Source organism: Diadema antillarum, unplaced genomic scaffold, assembly GCF_040938485.1.
Source record: "Diadema antillarum isolate AM-2024a unplaced genomic scaffold, OU_Dant_1.0 seq00000079_RagTag, whole genome shotgun sequence".
Lineage (NCBI taxonomy): Eukaryota > Metazoa > Echinodermata > Echinoidea > Diadematoida > Diadematidae > Diadema > Diadema antillarum.
In genome coordinates, this window is record NW_027271172.1 from 1,610,754 (window position 1) to 1,625,683 (window position 14,930).

The 14,930-nt window shown below is 38.2% G+C and overlaps 1 protein-coding gene across 1 annotated transcript in view; it reads right to left on the reverse strand.

The window, feature by feature from the left end:
* The window catches only part of LOC139726079 (uncharacterized), a 217,931-nt gene that overhangs the window by 88,539 nt on the left and 114,462 nt on the right, over positions 1-14,930 (reverse strand). The window contains 18 exon segments of the mRNA XM_071637162.1: positions 218-331; positions 841-954; positions 1,689-1,802; positions 2,166-2,279; positions 3,001-3,798; positions 6,097-6,210; positions 6,570-6,683; positions 7,428-7,541; positions 7,910-8,023; positions 8,758-8,871; positions 9,951-10,064; positions 10,534-10,647; positions 11,315-11,428; positions 11,978-12,091; positions 12,635-12,748; positions 13,275-13,388; positions 14,186-14,299; positions 14,645-14,758. Coding sequence (XP_071493263.1) covers positions 218-331; positions 841-954; positions 1,689-1,802; positions 2,166-2,279; positions 3,001-3,798; positions 6,097-6,210; positions 6,570-6,683; positions 7,428-7,541; positions 7,910-8,023; positions 8,758-8,871; positions 9,951-10,064; positions 10,534-10,647; positions 11,315-11,428; positions 11,978-12,091; positions 12,635-12,748; positions 13,275-13,388; positions 14,186-14,299; positions 14,645-14,758 — 2,736 coding nt within the window.

The following is a 14,930-nucleotide window of genomic DNA, read 5'->3' on the forward strand; positions in this document are numbered from 1 at the left end:
TGTGTGCTACACACAACTGAATGGGCAAAAAATTATTCCCAAATCACAAAGATTTTCATATTCTCTCAGCCAGACAGGAAGAGATACATGTATTAAGGCTTTCAGGAAGCCTCCTGTACAATCAGGGGCACTCAGCAGCTCTATCTACACATGACAGTGACACAAGACAGTGCATATTCAATAAAAGTAATATCAAATGATAAGATTTGATGCTTACCAAGCTCACAGTTGATGCCTTCCCAGCCTGCCACACATCTACACATGTAGCCTGGTAGAAGATCCACACAGGTGGCCCCATTTTGGCATGGATTGCTCATACACTCCATGATTTCTTGAATAATAGATTCAGAAAAGGATAGATGTGAGGAATCGAAAACATCAGTTTTACAATTTCGTGGAGCTAGCTCTACAAAAGAGGAAAGTGTAAAGAAGAAAAAAAAAACAGAAAAAAAACCCTGAGGTGAATATTTTCTTCAGTTTGTCTCCCTCTGAAAATGAAATTTGTAAGATTGCAACTGCTGATCTGATTAATATTCTCTTGCTTAAAACAAGCAAACAAACAAACAAACCTGCCAAACGTGAAAAAGATGATGACAGGAAGTACAAAGGTCCTTGTAGCTGAATAGGCGGTGTCACTTCTTTTTAGGTTTGAACGTACATTGTATATGTTGGATGAAGATGCAAGAAGTACATGTATAATAGTACAAGTTGTATTTGGGAATAATGATAAGGGGTATGTGTTGGGTGTGTATGGTTTGTGTATCTGTCTGTCTGTTTATGTACTATTCTGTATCATGTTGTGTCAGTGTATTGTCAATGTAATGTCCCATTGTGTCTTACCTTCATCACAAGTGAAACCTGTCCAACCTGGAGCACATGTGCAGGTGTAGCCATTGATGAGCTCATTGCATGTTCCCCCATTCTGGCACGGATCGCTGGAGCACTCCAAGATCTCTGTGCGGTGAAAACATCATAAAGCAATTGAAGAATGCAGTTTGGATGATACTTTGATGCAAGCCATGACATTGAATTTTGGGTAGATTTTATGTGGCATAGTGAGTATAAAAGAAAACAAAACAACAAGACAAAATAAACTCTGTCCAAAGGACTCAACACATTTCTCATGGTGTAGGAAATAGGACAAGAGATGTCAGCATGCATATGCATGTAGATTACATTTACACAAGATCTCAAAATATCAGTGGGTTATTACCACATAAGAGCACTTATGGTGTCTGTTAAAGGTCCTGTTTACCTTTGGGAACAGTGATTTAAAAAATGTTTGAGATATATTTGATGCAAATGTGTAGGTCTGTTGTATCACAAAACATCCTACCATAGAAAATTTACGCAATAAAGCCTAAAATACTTGTATGTGGAGATATCAATATTTTTCTCAAACCATAACTGTAGACGGTTTAGTTCGGAAACATTTTTATTATAACTACTGTTCACATTTTGTGTATTTAACAATAAATATCGATTATAATGGATTCAAATTTTTACAGTGGTTGTTTCTATTCATAACTCACATTGTAGAATTATTTTAAAGCACTAAAGCTGGGTTTTTCTTTCATCTGAAAATGGTAAATCATGCCTTTAATAGCAGGGAAGTACTGGTCCATAGCACAACATCTCCTGATAAATCCAAATACGAAGATAAAAGACGTGAAAGATTGGGTGTTTACCTTCCTCACAGCGTAGTCCTTGCCAACCAGGTGCACAGACACATTCAAAGTTGGCCAAGCCCTCGATACAGGTAGCTCCATTCACGCAAGGGTTGGAATCACACTCATTGATGTCTATACAGAGGGAAACAAGTACACATAATTATATGCATAATGATCATCTTGAATCAAATCAGACAATCTTTTTTTATTCAAACACTGGAAATTGATTATGCAGCAATGTACCATGAAATAGTGTTCTGGCCTGCAGTAGGAGCTACTGTATGGCATTTGGAAAACACTTTATTGAACTAGTATTGAACGAAGTAGAATAGTGACAGAATGTTGGTTCTTTAAAAATCACAACATTTGGTCAAACTGAAATCATACTGAAATTACTATCACTAAATGGATTAGGCTTGAACAAAATGTTAGGGACTGAAATATTAGGGAGATTGTAGCCTTTTTCACATGCACTTTATATCCAGTTGATTCTACCTTGTTCACAAAGAGTTCCCTCATATCCTGCTGGGCACTGGCACACATATCCAGATACGACATCAATACAGGTTGCTCCATTTTGACAAGGGTTGCTGCCACACTCATTGATTTCTAGAGGAAGTGAGCAGGATATTATGAAATGAAATGAAATTGAATTTCGCTCAAAGCATGAAAAAATAGTGGTGAAAAGAACAGAATACAACAATTGCATCCATAACTTTATGTAATGAATGCTACAAATTTGAACTTTACCACAATGTTAACTTGATGTAATAAATTGCTACAAATTTGAACTTAAGTAAGATTTTAACTTGATGCTACAAATAAATTAAAGAATAAACAAATGCTTCAAAATCAAGCCCATTAGGCAGACAAGAATAAGCAAATGCTTCAAAAACATGCCCATTAGGTTCCTAACTCTCTAAAGATTTAAAATGTGGGAAAGTTCCTCAGTTTCCCCAACTGATGGATTGCAATTATCACATAACTTGAACAGAATCTGCATCCAGCTACCAACTGTATCACACCCTACACAATGAAAAACACTCTCTACTTATGCCACGTGCATGCAATGTATCTTAATCTAAGCTGTACAAGAAGAAAATGAATAGATGTGCAATCACTTCAAATGTTAAGGTCACTTCAAGCAAACAACAATAAAAAACAAAACAAACGCTAGCTGCAACTGGCTTACCTTTCAACCGTGATTTATCACACTTAAACTAATTCTTATCCAGAGACACATGTTTACTGTGAGAGAAAAAGTGCAACATTTTCTGTAATATGTCATTTTCGTGACAGCTGATGAGAAAGGATGAAGTTATTGACAAACCCTCTTCACAATCTCTGCCCGTCCATCCATCAGCGCAGACACACTGATAGCCAGACTCCAAGTCGATACAGGTGGCACCGTTTAGACAGGGATCTTCGGTGCAATCTACGACCCTGATCTCACAGTTGGTTCCATTGTAACCCTCTGTGCAGTTGCACTCATAACCGTCGAAGAAATCTGTGCAGGTTGCATTGTTGAGGCAGGGATCCGAGAGGCATTCGTCGATCTCAAATTCGCAGTTGAGTCCCATCAGTCCAGACGGGCAGCGGCACTCATAGTCTCCAATCAGGTCAATGCATGTTGCACCATTGAGGCACGGGTTACTCATGCATTCCAGGATTTCATTCTCACAGCGGTTGCCGTCCCACCCGCTGGCACACTGGCATTCATAGCCGCCCACATTGTCTCGACAGGTGGCACCATTAAGGCAGGGGTCGCTGGCACACTCGTTGATATCCACCTCGCAGTTGGTGCCGTTGTAACCGTCTGCACAGATGCAGGTGTAGCCGTCGGTGAGCTCAGAGCAGGTTGCATTGTTCAGGCATGGATTGCTGGCGCATTCCAAGATGTCAAACTCGCAGTTGGTTCCTTGCCAACCCGCGGCACAGACGCACTCATAACCTCCGTCAATGTTGTTACATTCTGCGCCGTTCTGGCAAACATCTGCTGCACACTCGTCGATGTCCTCCTCACAATTTGTGCCGGTCCAGCCCACTGGACACTGGCACTCGTATCCATCGATGAGATCTACACAGGTTGCTCCATTAAGGCAGGGACCGCTTTCACATTCCATGATTTCTGTTAGTGTTTTGGTGCAGCACAGCAAAATTGCACCAGAAGAGTTTGGGAAAGAGAATAAGATGGTAGGGTGGACAAAACAGATTGAAGCACAGCAATTGGACACAACAATTCACAAAGTACATCAAGCTTCCTTAAACTTCAAACTCCTTTGCAGAAAAGCCACAACAAACTTTCAGGACTATGTGCAAAAAGACCTACTCTGTGACATGTCTAGACAACAGGTAACACAACTATCAACTGTAAACAAGTGGAACATCAATTGTGAGAAAGGATGAATGATTGACATGCTACCACACACACTATTACTCACAGTCAACCTACTTGGAATTTGACACACAGTACTATTTGTATTTCATTTGATGATACAGCCATTATATGTTGCTACTATGTGATTTGCGTACTTTGACATTGTGATATATCCTTCTGCTTATTTCTACTCTGCAGCAGCACTTGTAAGAACACATTATTTTGGTAATTTTACATTACAATGGTAATCGTAGGAATTACAGCACAAGGGAAATATCAATATAGATGTGTGATTTGATGGTAAAACAGAGAGAGGGAAAAAGAGAGGTACATTGTACATGTAGAGAGATAGAAAAAGAGGGAAACAGAAGTATATAGTAGAATTATACAGTTATACGCTTCAGAAGATCAGGAAGGTGCATTTCACAAGATTGACCAGTCCAGCCAGGAGGACAGAGACAGAAAAAGCCACGCCCAGTTTCAACACAAGTTGCCCCATTCAGGCAGGTTGCATTGAGGCAGGAAAGCACCTCTATAGTGTGATGGACAAGGGAGAAGAGAAAGTGCATGCACTCACAAAAACATTGTAGAGGTTATTACGTTTGTCACCACAGAACCACTGTATGTGTGTCTGCATGTGAGTGATTGTGTGGGTTCATGTTTGCAGATATTTGAGCATATTTTTGTGGTTTGCCAATGCTGGTAATTTGCCACAAGGGATCATTCATATTTAGTTTTGTAGCTTTATATTCCTTTGTTCCATATCATGTTGCTATTTGTTGGTAGAAATGCAATTTGTCTGGCTATTCATCTGACAATGAACCTCTGCCAAAGTCATAAGATGACTGTATGGTTGCAGATAAAGTTTCTTGATACTCCCAGTGTGAAGAATGACTACAAGTACTGACATTAGAGTAAGACTGCAATCTACAGAGGTAAGGCCTTATAAAGTGCAGCTGTGTGTGGTACAGTGTATCTTAGCAAGCCTATGGGATGAATGCAGACTTAATCAGTGTAACAAAATAGAAGGGACAAATATGGGAACAAGATGATAGAGTACTACACCAGCACAGCACAAATGCTTAGAAGAAAGAAAGGAAACAAAATAGAGTCCTGCACATGTCTCTATATCATAGCAGGACATAGAAGAATCCAAGAATACATTTACAGTAGAAGAGAAATGTAATACACACACTTCAGTGATCCTGATAGAATCAAGCTGTGTAACATTAAGTCTTGTTTAGTATCATAAGACTGGAAAATTGAATATTTGCAGGGCTCTTGTGGTGAAAAAAACAGAGATACACAGTCGTGAATAATACGTGCAAGCAAGAAAAGTGATTGAAGATCTCTATGACTTACAAAAAGAGTGCAGGAATTTTTATCAGTAAGAAACAGAAATAAGTTCACACTCATGCAATTAACTCTTTATATGCCACGTTCGCATGTCCGACTCAGTCGACGGCGTGCCAACTTCGCATATTCTGCTCAACAAACAAAGCCGCCAAGACCGATCGATAAACCGCTAATTACTGCTAATCCTGAGGCACAATGAAAGCGTTTCTCGTGCTTTTGTTCCTCTCATAGACGGCTTGCATTCTATGTGGTAGTCGGCTATCAAGCGATGTTCCCAACTAGATTTGCTCGTACATTCTAAGTTTCTGTCATGGTTTTATGTGCAAAAGTCATGCCTTTACAGTAATGTAGCAACTGGTCATTCAAAAGAAAAATTGAAAATAGATTCGGCATACAATTTATATCAAAACGAAGTTTGACATTCCACTTTCCTATAACTTTGCCTACTATTATGCCCATCTTAACAGAAATTTGTAGAAGTTATATAAATTGGAAAAACAGAATTCTTTCACAAAGCATGACTACCTTCGTGTCTCAGAATAACGTGGCACACAGGGGGTATCCACCATGGCACATAAAGAGTTAACAAATCTTCAAGCAGTGGGAAAAGAAGAAGCAATGTAAAAACTGTGAGTGAAGCATCATACACAATAAACATATGAAAATCTCATTCCAAAGGAGGAAGAAATATACCTTCTTCACAGTTTGTTCCATTCCAGCCAGGAGCACAGATGCACTCATAACCCAGATGAGCATCCACACAGGTCGCACCATTTAGGCAGGGATCACTGGCGCACTCCTGAATTTCTGTTTATAAACAAAACGAAACCATATGTACAAATCTAGGATTCTTTACCGAGTATCTATTTGTTAGAAATCTGCACCAAACATTAGAGTCAAATGCACATTCCAGCATGTCTGTTTATGAAAGAAACCAAATCAAACCAAACATTCAATACGACATTTTACAACATTGCCTTTCTCTCACCAGACACCACTTGCACTGATAGCGATGTGAGGTGTAACACAACAGAAGAAAAACATTGGACATCGAAACACATTTGTACGTAAGGCTGATAATTTATACAAGTATTTTTTTGTAACACAGTTGTGCAGAATACCAAATGTTCACTGGCGTAAAACCGCTGTCATTTTCTCTTTCTTACCTAGTTCACAGTTCCGGCCTTCCCATCCTGCAGGGCAGACGCACTCGTAGGAGCCGATGTTGTTCATGCACGTTGCATTATTCACGCAAGGATCTGACAGGCACTCATTGACATCTGCAAAATAGCAAAGAAAGGTGTGGTTGCACATAAATGGCAAGTCCTACATATGACAAATGATCGAGTGTAGACAAATTCTGTATTTTTGTGCAAACTTTGTAACTCAATAGTATAAAAGCCATATGCATATATGCTTTGGGATAAAGTTTGCATTCTATATTTCTATTTTAGGTGAGCATTTGCAGCAAAGTCAAAATCATGGAAGAAATATTTTTGCAAGAAGTTATCATACATGCTATTCCTTTAAACAATTTGGTGATATCTACCTCCATTTTAAACAAAGGTCAAGAATATATGTCTTCCATTAAAGCTTTGCTTTAGAATGCAGCACAGAGCATTGAAAATGATTTAGCTTATTATCATTTGAAAATTTGTTCACATGACTTTGCTACTGTATCGTTACTGATCTATGCTCCCATTGTATGTACAATGTAATTACATCATAATCATAAACACACATGCACACACACACAAATGCACAGCTAAAAATACATTGTAAGTGCTACTGTAAAAGTGGTTTCTTTCGCGTACAGAAACTTTCGCGGTTTCCATCGGTGCGGACTTTTTCGCATGTGTTTAAATTCGCGGTCGGTAATGATAGCGTTGTACAACCGACGAGTTCAAAACATTTTCGTGTGATGTTAAATTCGCGGTTCAACCTCAAAGCGCGAAAATAAAACCACCGCGAAAGAAACCATTTTTACAGTAATTTAGATATGTGCAGCTAAGCCAATTTCTCACCAGTTTCGCAGAGAACCCCAGCCCAGCCTTGGGTACAGAGGCACTGAAACTGAGCCAAGAGGTCCACACAAGTTGCTCCATTCTGACAGGTTTTAAATTCGCATTCGTCAATATCTGCATATGAAGAATACAATGTTCCCAGTTATCTATGTACAAATCCTCTGAAAACAGATAGTGTAAGAATGCAAACTGATGTATACAGAACACTATGCAATAGCAAAGCAGAATGATATGCAACCAAAAGGCTGGACATTATTAAACAAAGTATGTATACACTGTATAGGTAATGATTATAAAATCCAAATGATAGTACCTGCCAAGCAGATATTCAAATATTTTCAAATGATATTTCTGCAGGTCAGCAAACAATGAAAATAAGGTATAAGTTATTGTAGTTTGAAGAGATCACAAAATCTGGGTAAAACATTTAAATTCTCCAGTGTATGACTACAGGAAACCATATGGTCCAGAAAACAACTTACCAATTTCACACAGGTCTCCTTCCCATCCTGGTGTGCACTGACAGAAGAAGCCATCCACGTAGTTCAAACAGTTGGCTCCATTTTGACATGGTTCACTGCTGCATTCATTCATTTCTGCAAGAAGAGGAAATACAGATTTGTCATTTCTGCTCATATCTTCCGTCTATTACATAGACACAGAGGTACATGTTTCTTCTTCCGCCTTTTTTAAAAAAAAACAATTAACTTTCAAGGAACTATTCAGAAGAGAATCGGAGCATTGTCTTGGATATACAAAAGATGATTTGTGAAAGAAAAGTGGTAGTCATATAATTGCCAATTACTTGTCTACTCTTATTCACATCCAAGACAGAACTTTTTTTTTTTCGATCACTGGAAATTACAATATCAATGCAAAATGGCACATGTACCTCTATCATACAAATGATGCACAGGACAGAGTAGATCAGTGAAAATTGGATGCACAAGTTTAACTTTGGAACTGTTTAAACTCACGAGCACAGCAAGTGGGTTTGAGACTGTTTCCAAAGTTGAATGAGAGCATCCAATTTTCAGTGATCCATGAAATAGGTCTGTGCATCATTTGTTTTATAAAATGGGCCCATAAATGCATGAAATTCAACCTTTTTCCCCCCATCATGCTCCTAGTACACCTACAATACTATACAAGGCTTGAGTCATGTGTTAGAATTTTACCAGACACGTGGATCAGTGTGGATCAGTAAAAATCAATGCATGATAACTGACCAATCATATTGCAGAGATTTTAAAGTCCATTTTATAAAACAAGCTACAGCTGTAAACAGACCAGCTTTAGTATAACACATAATGATGGGATGAAGTCCTACCAAGTTCACATGTGACTCCTGTCCAACCCTTCTCACAGATGCAGCGGAAGCCATTGATTTCATCGACGCACTGTCCTCCATTCAGGCAGGGCATGCTGACACATTCGTCCAGCTCTGTGGGGGAAGTGGGGAAGGGGATGGGGGAGAGATGGGTGGGTGGGGTGCAGGGTGGTCAGAGTGGCAAGGTGTGTGGTGTTTAGGTGGAGAGAGGTGGGGTTGGAGGGGTGGGGTGGGTGGGAGGGGTGAGATGGGACACATTGGGGTGGAAGTGAGGCCAGATGTGAAGCCAGATGTGACAGAATGCAGTGAAGTTGAGATGTTGCAGAAGAGTTACATAAGTTTGATTAAACAGAAGAATAATGGAAGGAGATATCAAAGCCAATTTGAGGCATATGAAATATATATGTGTGATATGAGTGATCAGGGAATGGGTAGAGGGAGATTTACAGTGTAGCGAGAGAGGGGAGAGAGAACAGAGGAACATTGAAATTATATTTTTGATACAGATTATGGAACCATCTAATCATTCAAGACTCTACGATACAGGATTGTAGCCATTGTACGGAGTATGCACATGCTCATGCAACATCTAGAAATGCTATCACCCTCTACAATCAATATGAATTTCAATCCTTCCTTTATACACTACAAGTAATGTTCAAAACTTTCAGGAGTCAATAGTCAAAGCTGTAAATACAATGAATACTCAAGTCTGTAGCGGAAAGACAAAATGTAAAAAAAAAAGAAGAATAAAAACATCACAGAATGAACTGTATTGACACACTTTATAAAGTGCTGCAAAATCAACAATATAATTGTATTACATACATGTCATTCATAGAGGGTAATACCTACTTTTGCAAAAATATATGTCATTATCTGTAGAGAGAAAAAGACCTGTTCTCACCTATGAATTTGTTAAAAATGCCAGAGAAGATGCGGTGTTTCAAGTAAACACCATTTATTTTTGAGCAGTTTACATCTTGTAGTTTATTGCCATGGTAAATGATGTAGATGTACATATAAAGTTGTAACTGTTATATCTGATGAATCTGCAAACCTTACAAATGTTGATATCAGAAAATGTACTGTAAATACAACAAAAAAGGAAGATGGAGAAATAATGCCCTTTGTTTCCTCAAGGAAGAGGGACAGACACAATGTGGTTCTAAAATCAGTCGTTGATAGAGTACCTGTTTCACAATTGGTTCCTGTCCACCCTGAGGAGCACTGGCATTCGTATCGTCCAATCAGATCCAAGCAGGTGGCCCCATTCAGACACGGATTGCTGGCACATTCAAGAGTTTCTGTAGACACGCCATACACAGAGTTGGATGCATTACAAAACACAGCAGCATAACACAAGGATCCTGAGTTATCTTCACCATATATTGCACAGTGTAGGCATTGAGTGTTCAATATTAAAACACAGTGGGAAAAATACTCAACAGCAGTTCACATAATTATATTGTGTCACCTTTTCCTCTTATGCTTTGAATATGGTGGTGCAAAATACAGTCCAATCTACATATTGGTCTACAGTGACTTCATTTTTCAACACACAAACTCAAACACAATTACAAGCCCAAACACAGAAGCACACATGCAAAATTTCTTATGTTATTCTCCATGTTATTTAAGACCTACTTTATTCAGTCTGCAGAATGGGCACAATATAACCACACTTCATGAAAACGAATCTCTGATTAACTCAAAATGAACAATTTTTTTTTATGACTGAAACACTTGGCTACAAGTACCTAAGATTGCACAAACCTGTTTCACAGAGAATCCCTTCATATCCAAGGACACAATCGCACTGATAGCCATCCACAAGGTCTATACATGTTGCTCCATTAAGGCAGGGGTCACTTGCACATTCATCGATGTCTGAAATTTAGGGCAATTGATAATGCAAGCTGTAAAACAAATCTTTAATATTTGACATTGCTGTACAAATTCATTCTTTGCTTCAACTTTTCATAATGCAGAGTTGTCTTCTCTATACAGTAACACTTTTGAAGAGTGTACACGTGTGGAGGTGCTTAAAAAGGAGTACACTCTCTGTTTTGTAGAAATTGGTGCATGATTGAATAGTTTTGATTGTACTTTGACTGGATGCAATTTATAGGTAGATTTGCTTATAATGTCTCAGAGGATTTATATCTCGAAATTTATCTCTAGGCATATTTTGAATATTTACCTCTGGGCATATTTTGAATATTTACATCTGAGAATGTATGCACATTTCTTCATGTCTTTACACACTGGAATTTTCTTTGCAGAAATAGGATGTGGTGTGACGACAAATAATTACAATTTCACAAATGTTGTATGCCCAATGTCACACACCACTATGATAAATCTGACATACTGTAACATCATCTGCTACTACATAATGTCTGAAAAAAGACACATTACAATTTCCACAGACTGGAATTTTACCCATAGTTTCATTCATTGTATCTCCGCAGACTCTGTGAAGATTGATGCAACTGTGTTCATACACATTAACATGACATGGTTTGTCGGCAGAGACCTCTGAGCACACACATACCTATTTCACAACGCTCTCCTGTCCATCCGCTGTCACAGAAACAGGAATATTCCCCGATGAGATCCAGGCATATGCCTCCATTCAGACAGGGGTTGCTGGCACACTCTTGCACCTCTGTCCCGTCAACATCAACAAAAATAGAAAGAAAGAAGGAACATGATGAAATTCCAAGCTTGCCATTTACCTTCAAAAATACATACTAATATCAAGTAGCTGCACAGACAACTCCAAAGTGACACATTCCAGTGACAGGATATGTTTGTCCATAATGCCTATTAATTGTTCCTTAATTGTCTTTATGAGCACTGTTCAATGCTACTAGTCTATCTTCTGATCAAATGATTGTTTCCAGCTGAATAATCTATATGGCAATATCACCTTTGACTTGTAATTACTAAGATGACTTAAAACATGCATTTAAGAATATGGATATATGGTGAAGGAAACAATTACACACCAATCTGTTTTCATCTGTTGTGGCTACCTGTGTGTATGGGCCACCTTTCTACAAAGATTAAAACATTTTCTTCTCTTTAAAATTGTTTGTCAGTTAATGAAAATTGCAAAAAAAAAATCAGTTTTGGTCTTCAAAAGGTCACTTTATCCTTCCCTCATGTGACTTTTGCAGACAAATATCACTTGTGAGAGCATTGATTGACAAACCTTGTTCGCAGTTGATTCCTGAGTATCCAAGGGGACAGGAACATGTGTAGGAAGTGAATAGGTTGTTGCAGGTGGCATTGGACAGACAAGGATTGGAGTTACACGGATTCAAGGCTGCAGTGACAGAATAAAACATATAACACAGTCACAGAGATTGTGTCATTCATGTGGTATACAGCGTATGGGCCATTTTTTGACCATATGACACTGACATACAATACAATATTGTTCATTGTGTCAATCATGTGGTCAATGAGATATGATAGTAACATACTGGTGCACTGTGTCAATCATGCGGTCAATGGGCCATTATTTGATTTTTAAGAAAGTTTTTGCATCTCAAGACATAAATTCATATCAAACATGGTTTTATTGCGCCTGCTCAGAAAATCGGAAACTAGTGAATGCTTTATCTGTTAGTAGAAATTTATCAAAGTCTCTATGAACAAGGAAAAAGGAAAGGAATAATATATCTTAATCATCAGTACTATAGCCTGTTCCCTTATTTGTAACCATTGGTAAGGCTCAACAGCTATAGTTACCCCTGCAACAATTGTAATGGTGTTTCAAACTGAAATAATCATGGCTTGAAAGCATTGCAGAAAGCATCACATGAAACAGACTTTGGAGAAACTCATTGCATGCAGGGAAACTCACCAATTTCACAGAAATTGCCAGCGTGGGATATGGGGCAATCACATCGGTAGGAGTTCAGAAGGTCCACACAGATACCACCGTTCAGACACTCATGTCCAATGCAGTCATCCACATCTAGTCGTAGTAGAGGTAGAAATGTTTCAACAATGTCAACAAAAATGTACAAAAAGACTGCAACATCAAGGGCATGGGGTACTACTGTACATGTATTTTAAAACTGCTTAAAACATCAGAAAATCACTCTGTCATTAAAGTTTTTGCATTTTTTCTTCTTTCTTTGCCCAAGGACTTTAATCACTGCAGACTTCTGAACTGCAATAATCCCCCTGACCAGTGTAGCATACTGTGCACATCAATTTTGATAGTGCTTAGGCCTACAAGACTTGCAGGCACGTACAAAAAGCACAGATACCTTCGCTTCAAAGGGTATTAAGAACATTTCTGATCAGAGCTTCATGTCAAGAAGCTGGAACGTCTCGCAAGAGCCCATAAACTGACAAATCTACCATACTGCACTGTAAAATACACATTTTTAGGGTCACACATATATAGTGCTACACATGGATTTAGATTACACAAACACAATAAAAAGCATGGTGGTTAAGTTTGGAAGAAATTGAAGAATTGTATATCTTCTTACCATTATCACAGTTTGTGCCATTGAAACCTGTTGGGCATTCACACTCATATGTTGTACCCATTTCCCTACATGTGGCTCCATTCTGGCATGGATTGGGGTTACATTCATCAATTTCTGCACAAAAAGAAAACATTACATTAATATTATTGTGAAGTACATGTTCAATATTAATAAAACTACAAAGAAGTCATATATACATGTAAATGCATCAAATTGATGTCAGAGTCAAGCTATATTTCTTACCAAAAAGCTTTGATCCCTAGTCAAAATTGCATACATTGTATCTTGTGGAAAATATCTGCACAGGAGCAATAATGCACTATTTACGAGGTGTTTAAATTCTCACCTCCCTTTGCTTTGCTTTGAATCTTCCATTTACAGACTGAAAAAGAATTGTTTTTAATTACATGAGATAAAAGGCAGTCGTCAAATGTCAAGAAAGATAGTGCCACAATTGTAATGTATGCTGTTTGTTATTTTCTTCAATGTTGTCATGTTTGTATATGTACACATATTTATCTGTTCATTTTTTAAAGTGCCATGAGCACTGAAGGGTAGACCTATGTGGTATGCAAGTACAATGTAGCCACTGCTACAATATTACAAACTGTACTACACTTATGATCAAAAAGTTAGGACCGTAAAGTACTATAAGTCTCTAGCAGTTTAAAAACAATTCAGAATAACACTTCTATGATTTTATCCATCTGATTTTACTCAATCTATTTAAATCAACTTGGACACTGTGTGGAATAACACTCAAATCAGGTAACAATCTCTAAATGAATGCTTTACTACGATATTGTATGTATAACATATATACAACTGTACATGGTACACGTACAATGTATATGCATCTTGATTGAGCTACAGTGTAGTACACAGATTTTTAATAGTCGTGGTTTTCCTACCAATTTCGCAGAATTCGCCAGCGTAGCCCACTGGACACAGACAGTTGTGAGAGCCCACAAGGTTCTGACACGTGGCGTTGGCCGAGCATGGGTTGCTTAGACACTCGTCTATGTCTGTTGGAGCACAAAGTAAGAATCAGTGAGCAATACAGAATAATGAACACAAATGGCAGAGTACAAATCATTCCCCATACTCCATACTTTCTTTTCACGAAAAGAAAAAAAAATTACAGAAATGGGTATATCTTACATGAAGCACGCATTCTACAGAAATGTTACAAAATTCTGGATATGCAACTGATTGACAAATTGCCCTACATTGACGTATTTACGTTGATGTAGGGCAATTTGTCAATCAGTTGCAATGAAAACACCTCGACGGAAGAATTTCATGAATTTGAATTCTGGATATGTGATAACAGGTTAATGAACCAAAACAAAGAAGGATTGAACACTTACCAGTCTCACAAATATTCCCTGTCCAGCCCTCATCACAGATGCAAGCAAAGCCATTGAGCTGGTTCACACATGTGGCATTGTTGAGACAAGGGTTGCTTTCACACTCGTCAATATCTAGAATACCAAATAAAAGAAATATCAGGTAATGAAGCTCACAGCACAGCTACATTGTACAAATGTAAGTCTCTGTTTAAATTTGGATGCCTGAAACAAGCAGCACTAAATTCTATGATAGTCAATGGAATGAAATGCAGTGTACATAATGTTCAAACAATTAAATTTTTTG